This window comes from Callithrix jacchus, chromosome 10 (genome assembly GCF_049354715.1).
Source record: "Callithrix jacchus isolate 240 chromosome 10, calJac240_pri, whole genome shotgun sequence".
Lineage (NCBI taxonomy): Eukaryota > Metazoa > Chordata > Mammalia > Primates > Cebidae > Callithrix > Callithrix jacchus.
This window is the reverse complement of record NC_133511.1, coordinates 76,465,600-76,482,862: the sequence shown is the minus strand read 5'-3', so window position 1 is coordinate 76,482,862 and position 17,263 is coordinate 76,465,600. Positions and strand designations below refer to the sequence as shown.

The 17,263-nt window shown below is 46.3% G+C and overlaps 1 protein-coding gene across 18 annotated transcripts in view; it reads left to right on the top strand.

The window, feature by feature from the left end:
• Positions 1–17,263, top strand: part of IRAG1 (inositol 1,4,5-triphosphate receptor associated 1) — a 121,310-nt gene that overhangs the window by 59,707 nt on the left and 44,340 nt on the right. For 11 of the 18 annotated variants that reach the window (XM_078340494.1, XM_009007661.5, XM_078340495.1 and 8 more), the window contains 7 exons: positions 503–573; positions 2,166–2,339; positions 2,995–3,072; positions 3,794–3,846; positions 4,053–4,100; positions 5,248–5,865; positions 7,484–7,562. In XM_078340494.1, coding sequence (XP_078196620.1) covers positions 5,443–5,865; positions 7,484–7,562 — 502 coding nt within the window. In that variant the 5' untranslated portion in view covers positions 503–573; positions 2,166–2,339; positions 2,995–3,072; ... (1 more) ...; positions 4,053–4,100; positions 5,248–5,442. The remainder of the gene's footprint in view (positions 1–502; positions 574–2,165; positions 2,340–2,994; positions 3,073–3,793; positions 3,847–4,052; positions 4,101–5,247; positions 5,866–7,483; positions 7,563–17,263) is intronic. The other 7 variants (XM_035265761.3, XM_002755047.5, XM_035265757.3 and 4 more) reach the window with 1 other exon arrangement.

Sequence of the window (17,263 nt, the reverse complement as noted above, 5' to 3'; positions counted from 1 at the left end):
TTGCATTTCCAAGACATTCCCAAGTTGACAGTCAGAGAAACCCTCGAGGAGCTTGTAAGATGATGTTCTAGGGTGACTTGGAAAGAATATACAGACATCTAGCTGGGCACAGTGGCTTATGCCTGTAATCCCAGCACTTTGGGAGGCCGAGGTGGGAGGATCTGAGGTCAGGAGTTCGAGACCAGCCTGGCCAACATGGTGAAACCCCATCTCTACTAAAAATACAAAAATTAGCCCGGTGTGCTGGCGCACATCTGTAGTCCCAAATACTCAGGAGGCTGAGGCAGGAGAATCACTTGATCCCAGGAGGCAGAGGCTACAGTTAGCGGAGATTGTGCACTCCAGCCTGGGCAACAGAGTGAAACTCAGTCTCAAAAAAACAAAAGAAAACACAACAAAACAAAGAAATGAAAAGAAAAAAGAAAGAATATACAGGCATCTTTTTGCCTATTTTCAAGTCATGGATTGATTTTCTGAACAAGATGACTGTTCTGTCTTTCAGAGTTCACAGTCCCCACAAGAGGCTTTCTCACCGACACTTGAAGGTTTCCACTGCCTCCCTGACATCTGTGGGTAAGGACCAGGCCAAACTAAAGCACGTTTGAGTAGAAAGACTGAGGTCTGGCACCGTGGCTGGGCTTGACCCCTTACTCTCTCCTGCTCTTCAAGGCGGTCCCTCCCAATAAGCCCAGCAGGGTGGAGTAGATCAGCCCCTCTGTGTCTGGGTCCAGAAGAAGTATATCTACTTTCAATTTCTTTTGCTCAAAAGACAAGACCAGGGCATGAAGAGGAAGATACAGAAGTCAAAGAAAGAACAGCTGAGTGAAGCTCATTTCTGGGGTTTAGGGGGCAGACTTCCAGCCTCTGCTAGCTAGAGAGGCCCTCATCCTGGCTGGAGTGGGTGGCTGAGTGTAAGTCCAGCGGCCCTGGTCATCTGCTCATCCCCAGATGGTGGCTCACGACCTGCCCTGGGCTGTTGGAACATAGATCTCGTACAGAGTTGGTCCCTGCCTTCAAGCTGCTCATAGACTATGAAGAGACTGAGAAATGAACAGACAGTCAGGACATTGTATCATAAGGACCTGCACAGAAGAGCTAGGCCAGCCAAGGCAAGAAGAGGACTGAGTCCCTCTGGGGAGGGCAAGTTTTGGGAAGGTATTACAGAGGAGATGGCATTTGAGTTCTGTCTTAGGAGCTGGGCAGATAGGCGAGGGAGGAAAGGCATTCCAGGGGGAGTAGGAAACATAGTGAAGGAGGAGGAGCCTCCATAAAGCATGTCTGGCAACTGGAACTCTACCATGTGCACCAATTGGGACTTTTTCAAATGTTAGAACCCCAACTCAAACTACCTCACACCAAAGAAAAAAAATTTATAAAGGCCAGGGCTTGTAATTTCAGGCAGTGCTGAATCCAGCAACTCAAAGAGGGTTATTAGCAATTGTCCCATTCCATGGACCTCTATAAACACCTCTGGAGCTTGTTCCTCATCTCCCTTCTTGATCATTAGCTCTTTTTGGGGAAAGCGGGGGTGGACAGAGTCTAACTCTGTTGCCCAAGCTGGAGTACAGTGGTGCAATCCCAGCTCACTGCAACCTCTGCCTCCCAGGTTCAAGTGATTCTCCTGCCTCAGCCTTTCTAGTGCTCATTAGCTCTTACCTGGATAATTATGTCTGCCACCTAAGAGGTCCAAGAGTTTTGGAGAAAAATGGGGTGAACAATATGAGTGGAGGGAAGGTGGCCCACGGGATTGTGGCTGTGGCTGATGATCTTTGGTTTCACTCCTTTATTCACAAAACTTAATTAAGCCCACTAGCTTGTGAAAGAAATAGACCAGAAGCAAGAATGTACTAGGGGCACAGACAGCACCGGAGGTGTGGCTCCTGGGTGGCCTTCCCTTTCTGACAGAGTTTAGGGAAATTCTGGGAGCCTGAGATGGCTCCAGGACCATTTGTGACCCAGGACCATAGGCCATAAGCCAGAGGGGCCAGGCCTGCAGAGGAAGCCACTATCTGTCTCCATGCAACCCTCTTGGTGGCACTGGGCTGAGGTTTGGCTGGCTGGGTCAACTGTAGGCAGTGTCCCTGGGATGAGGTGTGGCATGGCAGGGCCTCAGCCTGGGGCCACGGATGTGGTGGCTCTCACCCCGGGTCACCCTCCTTCTGCAGACCCTGCGGGGCACATCATTGACCTCGTGAATGACCAGCTGCCAGACATCAGCATCTCAGAGGAGGACAAGAAGAAAAACCTGGCGCTGCTAGAAGAAGCCAAGTTGGTGAGTGAGCGATTCCTGACCCGCCGTGGGAGGAAGTCCAGGAGCAGCCCCGGAGACTCCCCGTCAGGTAGGGTGGGCCAGGATGTACAGGTGGCTGCCCTGAACCCCTGTAGGGTGGGACCTTTGACTCACCTGCTCTCCTCAGCAGAGGCTGGGATTCCGACCTGGGCTTCCTTTCCCTGATCTCTAACTGTGGGCACTGGGAAGGATTCTAGGCCCTCTGGGGAAGGGAAGATGATCTTGGGGAATTTCTGGGTTAAAGGGAAGGTTTTCCTGGGCCCAGAAATCCTGCTTCCTCTCTGCTAGAGTCACCTTTCTTCCTGAGCAAAAAGTCAGGCAAGTGTAAGTGGACTTAAGAGGACAAGGAGAGCTTTTGAAGTCACGGCCACCCTGGGAAGTCTAGAAGGAACAGCCTCTAGAGTGGTACCTGCCAACCCACACCAGGGCTCAGTTTCTGGACAGTGCCTTGAGGTCAGGCCGGGCAGGCTGAGGAGTGTGACTCTATCCTCGATCCCCTAAATGGCCTGAGGGCCCCCCTCTCTTGAACAGCAGCAGGGAGGGGCTGGGCTGTAGTAAGAGCCTCATATGGCAGTCCAGCATCAGCCCTGAGTCCAGCAAGGCAGACCCAGTTCCCAGGGGTGGGGAAGACCTAGAAGGATGTCTTTGCCAGGCTGAAGTCCTATCCTTTCACGAGTGCCAGCCAATTTGTGTCATCTCCACAGCTATTTCCCCGAACCTCAGCCCCAGCGCTTCTCCTACACCCTCCCGGAGCAACTCGCTGACAGTCCCCACCCCGCCAGGTAAGGCGCAGCTGCCCGGGAACTTCCTTCCCTGCCTCTCGCTCTGGGTGGCAGCTCAGCCTGAACTGACCATCGTGCCTCCCAGCCTGCAGGTTTCCCCTTCGAGATCCCTGTTTGGCCCCTTCACACCCACAGCAAGACCCCTTTCCAGGGGCATTTTCTGAGCCACCCAGAGGAAGCAGATAGACTTCTTGTTGGCATCTTGGGCTCATGCTGGGAGGCAGGTATAGCCCAGGGTCAAGAAGGCTGGATGGGGAAGGGGACTAGGACAGCCTCTCTTGCTCAGGGAGGCTCAGGGAAGTCCTCAACAGCTTATCCGGAAAGGCCTCTTTGGGGTCTGACTTCTTCCCTTTCATTAGGCTGTGTCCAAATCCACACCCTCTGGCCAAAAAGGGAAGGGGGAGCGTGCCAGGAAGGGCAGCCGACCCTCATCAGGGCTGTGAAGCACACTCAGGTTGGGGTCAGGCAGCCGGGGCTCAAATCCCAGTGCTGACATTTCCCAGCCATGAGACTTTGATTTCCCTGTGCCTCAGTTTCCTCCTGTGGTCTCTGAACATTCAGTGAGGGCCCATCCGAGAACCTGGTACATGGGAGGCAGTCAGAAAATCTTCCAGGCGTGAGATTGCGAAGGGAGGAGACTCTGGGGAGGGAGATGTGGCTGAGAGCAAGGCTGAGGGTCTGGGCTGCTGGGCCTCACTCACTGGTGTCTGGACCCTTCCAGGTTTGGATGTGTGCAGTGGCCTGCTGTCCCCTCTGCCTGGACCGCCACCACAGGTGACAGGACCCCACCCGCTGTGTTGTTTCTGTGCCAATAGGTCTCTCCCCTTACGCTGAACACCAGGAGGCCCTTCATGACCCACTGGAGATGAGGGTGCTGGGTGGAGGGCATGCACACCACTGCTAGGGGCCTCCTTGGGGGTATTTCAAGAGGAAACATGGTCTTTTCCCATTGCTGACTGACTCATGTTCACCTTCTCCAGCAGAAGGGGGATGAGGCCGACGTCTCTTCACCTCACCATGGCGAGCCTGTGAGTTTGAGCTTTGCTCCCTTTGGATGATTTGAGTGTGGGGGTAGAGTCTCCAAGAAGCCTAGGCTGGCCCCTGGACAGCCTTCAAGTGTATGTGCATGCACATGTATGAGTGGAGGGTCAGGGCTGGGCAAACAGCAGATTCTCCTGCCCTACAGTGACTAGAGGCCTCAGGTGGAGGGGTAGGGAGACAGACTCAGGTGGTGACCTCCATGGAGGCAATGCTCACAGAGCTGACCCCTAGTCAGGCTGTTGGTAGGAGACAAGGGGGCCTTTTAGGCCAAGTGAGACTGTGGCTCCTGTCAGCTACAGTGAAAAGGGCAGCTCCGGCCCCTGCCTGGGATTCTGCCTAGGGAAGCCGGGAAATCCTCACCTTTGTTGATGAGCAACAGAAGTGCCCCAGCCTACTCACAGCGAGGGGCCCACGTGCTCAGTGTTTCAAGGGCAACAGTAGAATTTAGTCTCACCTGGAGCTGGGTCTGGGCTACAGTCCTCTGGAAGAGTCTCAGCACACACGAGGCAGCACACAGACCCCCCAGACCCACGTGCTGCTCACAGCCCAGGTTTCCCGTGGGGAATGAACAAAGTAAACTAACACTGCTGAATCTTAGAGCTTCTGAGCAGGAAGACATCCCCTTTGCAAGCATCACCCCGTCCAATGATCCTTAACTTCTTTGGATCATGGAACTCAGAAAATGTTGAAAGCTGTAGATACTCTTCCTAGAAAAATATCCCTACACACACACACACACACACACACGCACACACACACACACACACACACACATACATTAGCTTATAATTTCAGAGGGTTCACAAACCTGGGTCCCTAAGCGTTAAGGGCGCCAAGGCTAGATCTGGGGCAACGGAGTTAGGGCCAAAGCTGCCTTCTCTTCAAGTTTCCTCAGCTCCTATCCCTTGGGAAGTTCTTGGCTGGTTTTGAATTGCAGGTCCCATTTTCCTCTCTGTTTTACAAACCTGAGGCAGAAGCCCTCCCCTTCCATGTGGTCCACACATAACCCATATACACGTATACAAATGGGCCCCTCGCAAGGTGTGTGGAGGCAGAGGCTCCACAGCAGAAGGGGCCCCACCTGTTTCCCCTCAACTTGCCCCCAGGGTTCCATCTCTACCTTGTCTTTTTCAGAATGTCCCCAAAGGGCTAGCTGACAGGAAGCAGAATGACCAGAGGAAAGTGTCTCAGGGTAGGCTGTCTCCTCGTCCTCCTCCAGTTGAGAAGCTCAAAGAGATTGCAATAGAACAAAAGGAAAACTTTGATCCCCTCCAGTACCCCGAGACCACACCCAAAGGCCTAGCTCCGGTCACAAACAGCAGTGGGAAAATGGCCCTGAATAGCCCTCAGCCTGGCCCCGTGGAGAGTGAGCTGGGGAAGCAGCTCTCGAAGACGGCCTGGGAGGACAGCCCTCTACCGAGAAGTCCAACCCAGGATGCAGGAGGAGTAGCTCCCCCAGACCCCCAGGGGAGAGGCCCTGCTGGAGAGCCAATGGGTCCCAAGGCTGGCTCCAAACCTGAGCTCCCACCCACTGTGTCCCGGCCCCCGCTGCTGCGAGGGGTCTCCTGGGACAGTGGCCCTGAAGAACCTGGCCCCCGGCTGCAGAAAGTGCTTGCCAAGCTGCCACTGGCAGAGGAAGAAAAGCGTTTTGCAGGCAAAGCCGGCGGCAAGCTGGCCAAGGCCCCTGGACTCAAAGACTTTCAGATACAAGTGCAGCCCGTGCGGATGCAGAAACTGACCAAACTCCGAGAGGTGGGTTCCTGGGGGCAGCTGGGCAGTGTACACTCCAGGTACCCCTTGGGCTGAAGACTTCTGGGCTGAGTCTGGGCCTCTGGCTAGGCCAGCTCCAGCCTGGACTTGGGCCCTGTGGGGTGCACATTTTTGCACAGAGAAGTCAGGCCTACTTACGTGGCATCTCTTTCCTAAGCACCAGTTTTAGGTGCTTTTTATGCCAGTTACCAGACAGTTCAGTCTGGAATCTAGTTGCCACAAAGCCACACCTCAGGGGAAGGCGGACGTGTCGAGGGACACGTGGGCCCCTCAGTCCTGGGCTGTTTTCCTCTGCTACCTGGAGTGGGTGGCTCATAAAAGGAACCCTTGATGGAGTGCCCAGTTGTGCCTAGGACTAGCTAGAAAGGATGAAATAGTGTTTTCCTTTGTGATGCCCCCAAGATGTCCTTCCTGATGCCTGATAACAAAGGCTTTAAGTCCATCTGCAAGTGTGACGGCTGCTCCTGCCATGGTGAGTTTCTTCCAGTGCCCATGGTGTCCCCCCAGCTGCTATTGGCCATCAAACCAGACACAGTGGTCACCCATGGGGCTGCCACCCTATGTGGGATATGACCAAGGGCATCCCTACTCTCCCGCAGGTTTTGCTCACCCAGAGAAGTTACAGGGAACCTGGAGGCCCCACGTCACTCCTAGTACCCTGGCAGCTGAGCGCTCAGCCCCTACCCAACTCTAGTGTGCTGAGGCTGATGGGCTGAGGGCCTGTGGCTTGCTAAGCAGATGGGTAAAGGGCCCTTGACCATGACTTCCACTTGGATAATGAGCACCCTCTGCTGGCCCCTTCCTTTTCCCCTGTCTCAGGGAAGGGGTGGTGTGGGGTAAAAACCACTCAAGTGCCCTCTACTACACAAGAGACTGGAGATCCATAAGTTACAAGGACTAAGAGCTCTGCCAGGTGCTTCCACTCAGAAGCCTTGTTCTGGTGCTAATTGGCTAAGAGCAGGTGTGAGCCCACTTGGGCCACATACCTGTGGTCAGCATCTCATCTCTCCCTGGACTCTGCCAGCTGAGGCCCCAAAGCAGCAATTCTCAGGCCTCACTTTTCTGGAGAGTTTAAAAACTCAAGAGGTGCCAGAAAAGGCCATTGAGGACCTGAGTGTGCAGGGAAATTGCAGCTCCTGGAAGTGAGCACTCCCTGCCCGGAATGACAGGGCAGGAAGGTCCAGCCAGCTATGAGATCACCAGAGCTGTTTCCAGGAGCAGCACCATACACACCCAGGGACCCTCCTGTTCCAGAGCCCTTGGTTCTGCTCCTGTGTGTCCCCTACAAACCTCAGCCACAGTGAGGCCAAGCCATTCATTTACCCTGAAGCCCACAAACCTGTTTGCAAAGGAGACCATGCCAAGGGTAATTCCCGACCCATGGAATGTGGTGCTGACAGTGGAGTTTCGGGCACCTTCACAGACTGGAAGAGGAACTGTTTCCCGGTGCTCTCAGCCCTCACCATGCCATGCCTGCCCACCTACCTCCCAGGCTGCCCCTGCTTTCCCACCTAAGACAGAGTGATCGCAGAACCATAGAGAGAGCCCAGAGAACAGCCCAGTGCCATCATCTGAAATGTCTCTCTCTTTTACCACTAAGGAGCACATCCTGATGAGAAATCAGAACTTAGTGGGCCTCAAGCTTCCAGACCTTAGTGAAGCAGCCGAGCAGGAAAAAGGTAAGTGGGTTCGGGGCAGATGCTCCCTCAGCCAGAGCTGGATTTGTCTCTCCCAGATCAGGAAGATAAATGTGTGAACACAAGTCTTCTTGTGTCTTCCTCGGGAAACATTTGCAGGTGAATGGATGAATCCGATTATCTCCTGCCCACTCAGCACCTCCAAACCTGCCTCCTTCCAACCACCCTCCAGGCCTCAGTGGACACTGCCAGCCCTCCCTAAGCCTTGCTGGCATCTATCTGGTGGGCCTGAGAGGGTGCCCCAAGCCTGTACTTTTGGCATTTCCTTTTCCTTGTACACCCAGGAAGCTGCCCAAATCAAGGAATTCCTCTTCTCGAGGCATCACGGCCATCTCTTGCTTTCTAATCTGCTGTCACCACAAAATCCATATCCCAGCCCTGCCTGGCTGTGTAGGCTGCAGGCCCCTTCTTCCGAGCCTCCAGTTCCCCACCCACCTCCTGCTAGAACCGTCTTCTGAAAATGAGGCTTCAGCCCATGCCCTGCCTCCCTCTCTGCACTCACCTCTGCTGATGTTCTCAGTACGGTTCTGAGCCCCCTAAATCTGGCTGGCAGATCCAGCCCTGCTCCCAGTGCCCCCAGCACCCTTTCTCAGCCCCATTCTCCAGCATGTGTGTGTCCCACAGCCAGTTGGAACTGTAAGCCCTGCCACCACTCAGCCACGTGACCTGGGCAAGCTACTCAACCACCTTGGGCTTGATCCCCGCTGCATGTAAAACTGGGCTAAGAACAGTTCTTGCCTTCTTAGGTGATTATGAAGGTTAAAGCAGCTAATATTTGTAAAGTACTTAAAACAGTATCTGGTACATGACAAGTGTTATCTAGGTGTCAGCTATTATCTTCCTAGAGAAGAAGCCGCCAAGGGCAGGAGCGAGTGTGTGTGTGTGTGTCTACTGCTTACAACAATGCCTGTCACTACTAGGGCCTGCATAGGGATTTATTGAATAAATGAACGAAATTGTATGACATGTGACAGGGGGCTGGGCGAGGCTGTAATCTCAGGACTTTGGGAGGCAGGTGGCTTGCTTGATCTGAGGACTTCAAGACCAGCCTGGGCAGCTTGGTGAAGCCCCAACTCTACAAAAAAATACAAAAATTAGCCAGGCATGGCAACACACACCTGTAGTCCCAGCTACTCAGGAGGCTGCGGTGGGAGGATCACTTGAGCCCAAGAGGTCGAGGCTGCAGTGAACTGTGATCCTGCCACTGTACTACAGGGTCTCACTCTGGAGTACAGAGTCTCAAAAGAAACATTTAAAAAAATATGTGGCAGGAGCATTGAGGTAGGTACATGAAAATAATCTATAACTGTAACCATAGTGCCATGAGGTGGGCAAAGAGGCATGGGCGAGTGGAGAAGAATGAGTGTTTCCAACAGGCCAGGCTCCCGGCTCTTCCATCTTCCCAGAGCCTCTTCCGTCTTCCCAGAGCCTCTTCCCTGTGGCCGCTCACCCTCTCACCTCTGTGCCTCTGTCCCCACGGCATCTCCCTCCTGCTGGGCTGCGGCCCTCCTCTCTGAATCAGAGGGTACCTGTTCCTTAAAGCAGTGGGTTAGTCCCACCAGCTCTGTGGTCTTTCTCCTTTCTTGACTTTCTTTTATATTTTATTCGATGTACTACTCACTTTTTTAGAGGGGGGTGGGGGACTATTTTTTATTGCAGTAAATATATACAACATTCACCTTGCCATTTTCACCATCTTTAAATGTACACTTCAGTGGCAGTAAGTACATTTATATTGTGTAACCATCACCACTATCTATTTCTAGGATTTTTTCATCATCCCAAACTGCAACACCATACTTATTAAAACAATAACTAACTCCTTATTCCCTCCCTCCCAGCCCCTGGGGTCACCTTCTACTTTCTGTCTCTATGTATTTGACTCTTCTAGATCTCTCCTAGAAATGGAACCATACAGTATCCATCCTTTTGTGTCGAGCTCATTTCACTTAGCAAAACATCTTCAAGGTTCATCCATGTCACCCGCTCCTTTTAATCCAATCTCAATAAATAAATTTCCCATAGCATTTTCCACAGCATAAACTATTTTGCACCTCTGATTTTGTGTAATCTTCACAGTCAGCTAAGAGCTATTCTTGTTCTTATGGTTGAGGAAACTGAGGCCCAAGGATCTCCTGACTCCATACCTCATGGTTCGGCCATCCCACGGACAGTTTTACAACTTTTTTTTAGCTGCACAGCATTTCAGACAAGCTAATCTGTAGAAGGCCAGTTGGGGGGAGACGCAAGTGGGGCTCCTCTGGTGGAAGGGGATAGGCGCGCTTAGATCCTGTATCTTCTGAGACTGTGGCCCCAGGGTACCTCCAGGGACCCAGGCCTCACAGAGGCCGTGTGAAAATCCTTGCCTGCTTCAAGTTGCTGGTGGCCAGTCTCGGAATAAGAGCCCTACCTCTGTTTATGGATTCTTGTGTAAATGTGTCCAGGATGTCACTAACAATGGTGGAAGCCCCTGGTCTGCATTATAGTAACTTAAACCTACTATTTATTCAGCATTAACAAGAAGGTTCCTAGAAATAAAATTTTTAACAGTATTTTTTCCCAAGGGTTAAATGTTTTAAATAAATTAACCACCTTTAGAGGAATCTTTTGAAAATGCAGTGTATACTTCTTTACTTATAATTTTAAATTTACTAAAGTACTAGAAAAAAATTATGTAAAACACTAGAAAAAATTTACTTTAAAAAATTTCATGCACAACCTCATACATTCTGAAAAACTAACAATTTTTCTTCTTTGTAATATTTGCCCATATTTATAATGTTTTCAATTGATTTGATGAATAAATACGGCTTCTTTTTTCTTGTTATTTTATACTTGGTAACTTCTCAGTTGATGGGTACATAATTCCTTTTGTATTGACATATCTATTGTTCTTTGAACTATGATTAACAATGCTAGGATAAACAATTATGGACTGGTTTTTTTCTTTCTTCCTTTAAATTATTCCCTTGAGATAAATGTTCAGACTTGAGACTCACAAGATTAGAGAGTAGATGCATTTGCATTTCCCAAATTACTTACAATGAATAATGCTACTGACAAAGACTGAATGGACATCTTTCTCTTAGGCATTACCAGCACTGGCGTTTGCATTTGCTCCTTATTATTCAGACTATAGTTAGAATAAGCAATAATTATTGTTATAACTTTATTAGTAGTATGAAATTTCATTATTATTTCAATTAATTTGCTAGGAAGCTCAAAGTTAAAATGTTAAAATATTCACTTTATTTTCTTATTGGATGAGTTAAGTTCTCCTTCTTTGCCTGTGTATCCATTTGGATCTGGGGTTTTTCATTGATTTGTTTGTTTTTTGTTGGTAATATATGTAAACTTGATACATTATAAATATTAGCCCTTAACTGGCTTTATTTCTTTTGGGGGCTGTATTTTAATATATTTTTATTCAATCTTTTTTTTTTTTTTTTGCTTTTTAATAAGTTTTGTGTTGTTTTAGAGGAATTGTAAAGATTTTATATAATCATGTTTGCCTATCTTTCCCTTTGAGAAGTTTTCTATTATTTCAATCATTATACAAATACTACTTCTCCCCAGTTGTAATAACAGGTCTATTTTTTAGTAGTTTATAGTTTATTTATATTTATTTTGCTAATACCTCTGAAATTTATTTTAATACATATGTATTTTAAGATTTAAGATTCTGTTACCTCAATAATATTTTAATAGTGTTTATATTTCTCTTGTGGCTTAGTCATATGTTGCATTCTTTTTTATACACACATCAAAAACTATTTCTGGGCTCCTGATTGTGTTTTATTCAGATCAGTACCACACCATTTTAATTACTGCTGCCTTATAATATGTTTTAGTGTGCAATGGGGTTAGTTCTTCCTCATTGCTCTTCTTTTTCAGGCTATTCATTAATATTCTAGATGAGGAGATTCAGTGCAAAATAACAGACAGAGCAACTGGGCAAGTCAGAAGATTTGCGCTCATGTCCTAGTCCAGACACCAACTAACAGATTCCTTAAATGTGTTCCTCAACCTCTGTGGGCCTCCATTCCCATTTGAAATTTATACCATTTTGTATAACATTGTGATTGCTGTAAACCTACACATTGAATCTGGGAGAACTGTCCAAGTTTTGTTTGCTTTACAGTTTATAGACCTTTAAAGTACTTACTTTGCAAACAGTTCTCATTCAGGCACATGGTTTGTCTCTCTGTTAGTTTACATATTTCTTTCTTTCTCCTCTAAAAGACTTAAGATTCTTTGTATGTATCTTCCATATCTCTTACTGGAGCACATTCTTTGTAGCTTATATTTTTGTTTAAGACTCTTTTTGTATTAGATTTTCTAGCTGACAATTTGTGGCATAAGTGAATGCTGCTTGGTGTCATACATGTTTCTTGCATAATAAATTTGTTAACAAATGGTAGAGTGATTACTGCAGTGATTTATCAGTGTGATTATTATTACTAGAGTGATTACTACATGCCAGATATCATGCTGAGCACTTGATGATACTTCTCTTAATGCTCACAACAATCTTGGGAGGCGGCTTGTCTATACTCATTTTACAAATAAGGAAATTGAGGCTTGGGGAAGTTAAAGACACGTGGTTATTAATTGCTGAAGCCAGAACTGGAACCTGGATGTGTCTAACTTAAAAGGCTCTTGACCATTTTGCAGAACCCCTTTCTTTTTCAAACTCACAATCAAACCTGTTATTTTTATTTTATTCAATTTGCCATTTGTCTTAGTTGTATGCTTGTGTGTGAGTGTATTTCTCAGTGCATATCTGTATGTATTTTATTACTTTGGCAACATATCCTAATAAGGGTGATAGGGAGAACATTTGCCTTGTTTCTCTTTTAAACTGATTGTTTTTTATATTTTTTTCTCAAGCATCATGTTGTATCTTGTTACTAGAGGTACAATTTCAAATTTTATTTTATATTTATTTTATATTATAAACTAAAATATAGAATAGTTAATTTAAAGTATTAAATACAGAATTATTTTTACTTTTTATTTAAGGAAATCTTTTTCAAGTTTCAAGATATATGTTGAATTTTATTAAATGTGCTGTGGCTATCTCCTGAAAAAATCATGTATTATATTTAATATATTAAATATTTTCCATATATAAAAATACTTTTCCATAAAAATAAACCCTTGTGGTATTACAATGAAACTCATTTCATCATAGTGTATTTCTTTTCTATGTACTACCAAATTCTCTATATCAGTATCTCTTTTACTCTGCAACTTTCCTGCATTAGTTAAGATAACATCTAAGTTACTGTGACATAGAGGCCCCAAATACAATAACGTATAGGAGAGAGAAGATTGTTTCACTCTCAAGTGAGCTGATCAGGTTAGCATCAGGCCATGCTCCATATGATCATTTGGGGACCCTCACTCCTTCCCTGTTGTCATTTTGCCATGCCCTGAGATATTGGACTTGAGACAGGGGCAAATCTGGGTTCCCATGTGGGGGAGGGAGAGAGAATGGAAGTCCAGGCTTCTTTTCTTAGCATGGGAGTTGCACATACCCCTTCAGCTCCCACTGCAAGGGTGATAAGACAGGTCACGTGTCCATACCTAGCAGCAAGGGAAGCTGGGGAATGCGGTTGCTGGCAGGACAGCTGGCCGTATGCTCAAATTAAACTCCATTCACATGAAAGGTGGAGAAGACATGTTAGATGACGAGGTTCCTCTGTCACATTGTCTTTTCTACTAAACAACATACTTTAGACAGTTTCTCATTTAAAGCATATGGAACTTTAAACATTTTTAACTGTTTTATAGTATTAGGTAAGAAACACTATATTGTTTGACCTATCATTAATATTTGTTATTTCCACTTTTTTCTCTATTGAAAACAATGTTATAATAAATACTCTCTCACATATATCTTTATATAAATCTGTTTTTTCTATGGGCTGTTATTCTAGAAGAGCAACTGATTGGTTGAAAGTATTTACATTTAAGTGTATATGAGCATACTGCCAGATTAGCTTACAAAAATTATACCAATTTTGACATCTACTACCTACAGCAAAACTTTATTGTTCGACATTAATAGGACATAAGATGGATCTTAGAAGTAAAATTATCAGGCAAATGAATTTGACTCCTATAAGCATGAAACTTTAAAAATAAAATTAACCATGGTCAGTGTCCAATAATATACACTCCATCTCATTTTCTCTCAGTTTCAGGGTCTGGATGGTTAAGAGCTCAAATTTCATCACTCACCAGCTGCATTGCCTTGGTCAAGGTTCTGATTCTCTCCATGCTTCTGTTTGTTCATCTTTAAAAGGAGGTTAATAATAGTACCTACTTCACTAAGCTGCTGTAATGTTTGCATGTGATACTGGTCTTTATCCCAGCAGGAACCTAGCATACATTTTCATTTCTGTCATTTGGGTCATAGAACTCTATCTTGTCAGCCAAATGGAAGATTCTTATACACTGTGCTGCACAGTGCTAGAGATGTGCTGGGCAACCATCCGTGTTCAGTGAATACTTGCGGACTTGTGACTTTCTTTTCTTACATTCTGAACATCCCATCAAAGAGCCCCATCCCCTCCCATACATACCCAGGATAAAAGGCTTTGGGAGCATTTTATGAGAGCTGGCTCAGATTGTATTTATAGGCTCTAAATTCAACCCTGCATATGAGCTCATGGGGAAAACTCCAGTCTCTTAGGATGCTTATTGGCTGTTCCTTTGAGAGATAGGAAAAGATTCTTATCAGAACATTCTGGAGTCTGAAGAATTTTGGCTCTCCTTCAGTTTGTGAGGACTGGGAGGCTCATTTCTGTGCTGTATCTGGTCTTTCCAACAACCCAGTCAGTTCCCTTCTCAGGAACTATGTTGTATGCTGCTTTGGTCTTTGATCATTTGTAGGTTATTTCAAGCCAAAGATGTGAGGCTGGCTGTGGGCCAGTTCTTAGGCTGTGTGTTGGGGATGCATTAAGTGAAAAGGGTTCAGGTCCCACTATCAGGGAGAGGGTCTTGTCCCAGCTGCTATTATCAGTCCCTTTGGCTATCTCAACAGCCTCCAACCTGGTCCCTCTCCCTGTACTCCCAACCCTCAACCCAGCTCATACCATGGCCAACACAGCAGCCACAGGGATCTCTAAAAGGCAAATCTGTTTCAACATGTTCAGAGGCTTCGTTCTGCTCTTAGGAAGAGCACTTGAATCCTCAGTAGAACCTACAAGGCCCTAGGTGGTTAACCCCACCCACTTCCCCAGCATATTCTAGGGCCACACTCTCTCACGCACAATATCTTGGCCTTCCTTCAGCAGCTCATTCTTTCCTCTTCTTAGGCACGGCACATGCTGTCTTCTGCATGGAATACTCTTCCTCTCTCCTTCTTTGCCCAATGAACTCCCACTCAATCTTTAGATATCTGCTCATGTCACCTTTTTGGGGAAGGCTTTTCTGGTACCTTCAGATTCTTTCTCCTTTCTGAAATCTCTCAGTGTGAAATTGTTTGGATGTTTCTGATTAATTCTCTGTCCCCCTGAATAATGAGCTTCAGAGGATGTGGCATGTCAGTTGTGCTTTGCATTATATCTCTAGCTCCCAGCTCATTGCCAGGGACATAGTAAGCACTCAATAAACGTTAAATAAATAGATAAAGGAATGAGCTCACCTTCACTGTCTAGGAGAGGAAACATAAGGACAGACAAAGTTACTATGATAAATTGTGATAAAACTTTAACAGGCCATAAAGTACCTAGGAACAAAGAGAAAGAAGCAGCTAGCTTAGTGGGATTGAGTCAGGGAAGGTTTTCAGGAGGAGACACCTTGAGCTGGGGAAGAGAAAGTCATTCCAGGCAAGGGACAGCAGAAGCAAAGGCATGTAGGCATCTTCTAGTGATTGGCATATTTCAGGAACAGAGGGAATGCCATGTGAACCAAGTGTGAGCTACGTGTCCCAAAGAGATGGGCAGCAAGGTGGGTACAGTGGGCTGGGACCAGGGAAAGTGAAGGCTCTCAGGGCCAATTAGTGAGTTTGAATTTCATTTAGGACACTTTGGAAGTCAGAGAAGGCTACAGGTAAGGAAGCCTCAGGATCAAATACATATTTTAGAATAATTCTTCTGGACAGATTGTCAGAGCTGTCCTGAAACAGGAGACAGGGAGACACCAGGTAAAAGGACAGGGAAATCCTGGTCGACATGGTGAAACCCTGTCTCTACTAAAAATACAAAAAATTAGCTGGGCATGGTGGTGCATGCCTGTAGTCCCAGCTACTCGGGAGGCTGAGGCAGGAGAATTGCCTGAACCCAGGAGGCGGAGGATGTGGTAAGCCGAGATCGCGCCATTGCACTCCAGCCTGGGTAACAAGAGCGAAAATCCCTCTCAAAAAAAAAAAAAAAAAAAAAGACAGGGAAATAGCCTGGTGAGAGGTGATGAGGTGGTAGTGAATGTGGATAGTACAGTTTGATGGCTGTTGGAGATCAGCTTGTTGGGACTTGATGAGGAGATGGAGTTGAGAGGCAGACCAGGAATACCACCAGGTACCTGTCTGCGTGGCTGTGAGGGTGATGAGTTGTAAGACAGGAGGAGGAATTTGCTTGAGAAGGAAGACCGTGAATTTGAGATTGGACATGTCAAATGCCCATGGAAAGCAGCTCGAATGCAACAGACAAATCTGGTTTTGCATTATGGCTCTACTGCTGATGAGCTGGACCCTAGAAAATCATTTTAGCTTAGCTGAGCTTCAGTTTCTCCAGAAAATGAGCTCAGCAATATTTACTTTACAAGGATATTGTAAGAAATAACAGTGTATCTACTGCATAGTTCAGTAAATGGTAGCTCTTGAGATGATTTTTATTCTCCTTATCTAGGTGGTGATGCCTAGGAGGTAGTTGGCTTTCTGAACTTGGATTTTGAGGGACACGTAGGCTGAGGCAGAGAAGTACATCAAATGGACAGTCCTGAGAAAATCCCCAGGTCAAGGCTCAGAGCCTCAGGTCTCAGGCAGGAAAGAAGCTTCCCTGAGAAGAAAGAGGTAAAGAAAGTTTACCCCCCAGTGACAGCGTTGACTTTTGGGAGCCATCCTGGAACTCAGAGAATCTTTAACCAGAGCCCCAAAAGCTATTTTTCTAAGTTTCTGACATGGCCAGAAACAAATATTTTCACTGGAATGCGCTAGTACAGGGAGATATATTTGAAAATAATGTTGTTACTTTTGTTGAAAGTGGCTTATGTTTATTATCTAAAAATTCAAACAATAGTGAAAAATACAAGGAAGAAAGTAAAAATAGCTTACACTCAACACCTCCTTCCCCACGAATGCAGAAGGAGGAAAGGAAAAAGAGGGAGATTGTACTAGATATACTTTTTTGAAATTGAAAGTATTAAAATTTAATTGAACTTGAAGTGAAGTGAAGTGAAGTGAAACTGTAGGACTTGCTGAATTTTGGTAATTGCTTCCTCCAAAGAGAGAAATTGGTCTCTAAAAGTGCCAAAATGTATTATGAAATGCATAAAGGGTTTGAAGTTACTGAGGTAGTTCTTTTTGCATTGTAGGTTTTAAATTTGATCTAAACTTTGGACCTAGCATTTGTTTTAATCAGGTATGGTATGGCACAGAGACTTGGAGATGATTCTCATGAAGGAATAGGTTTATATTCATAGATCCCTAATAGCAGGATGCATGGCACATCACACAG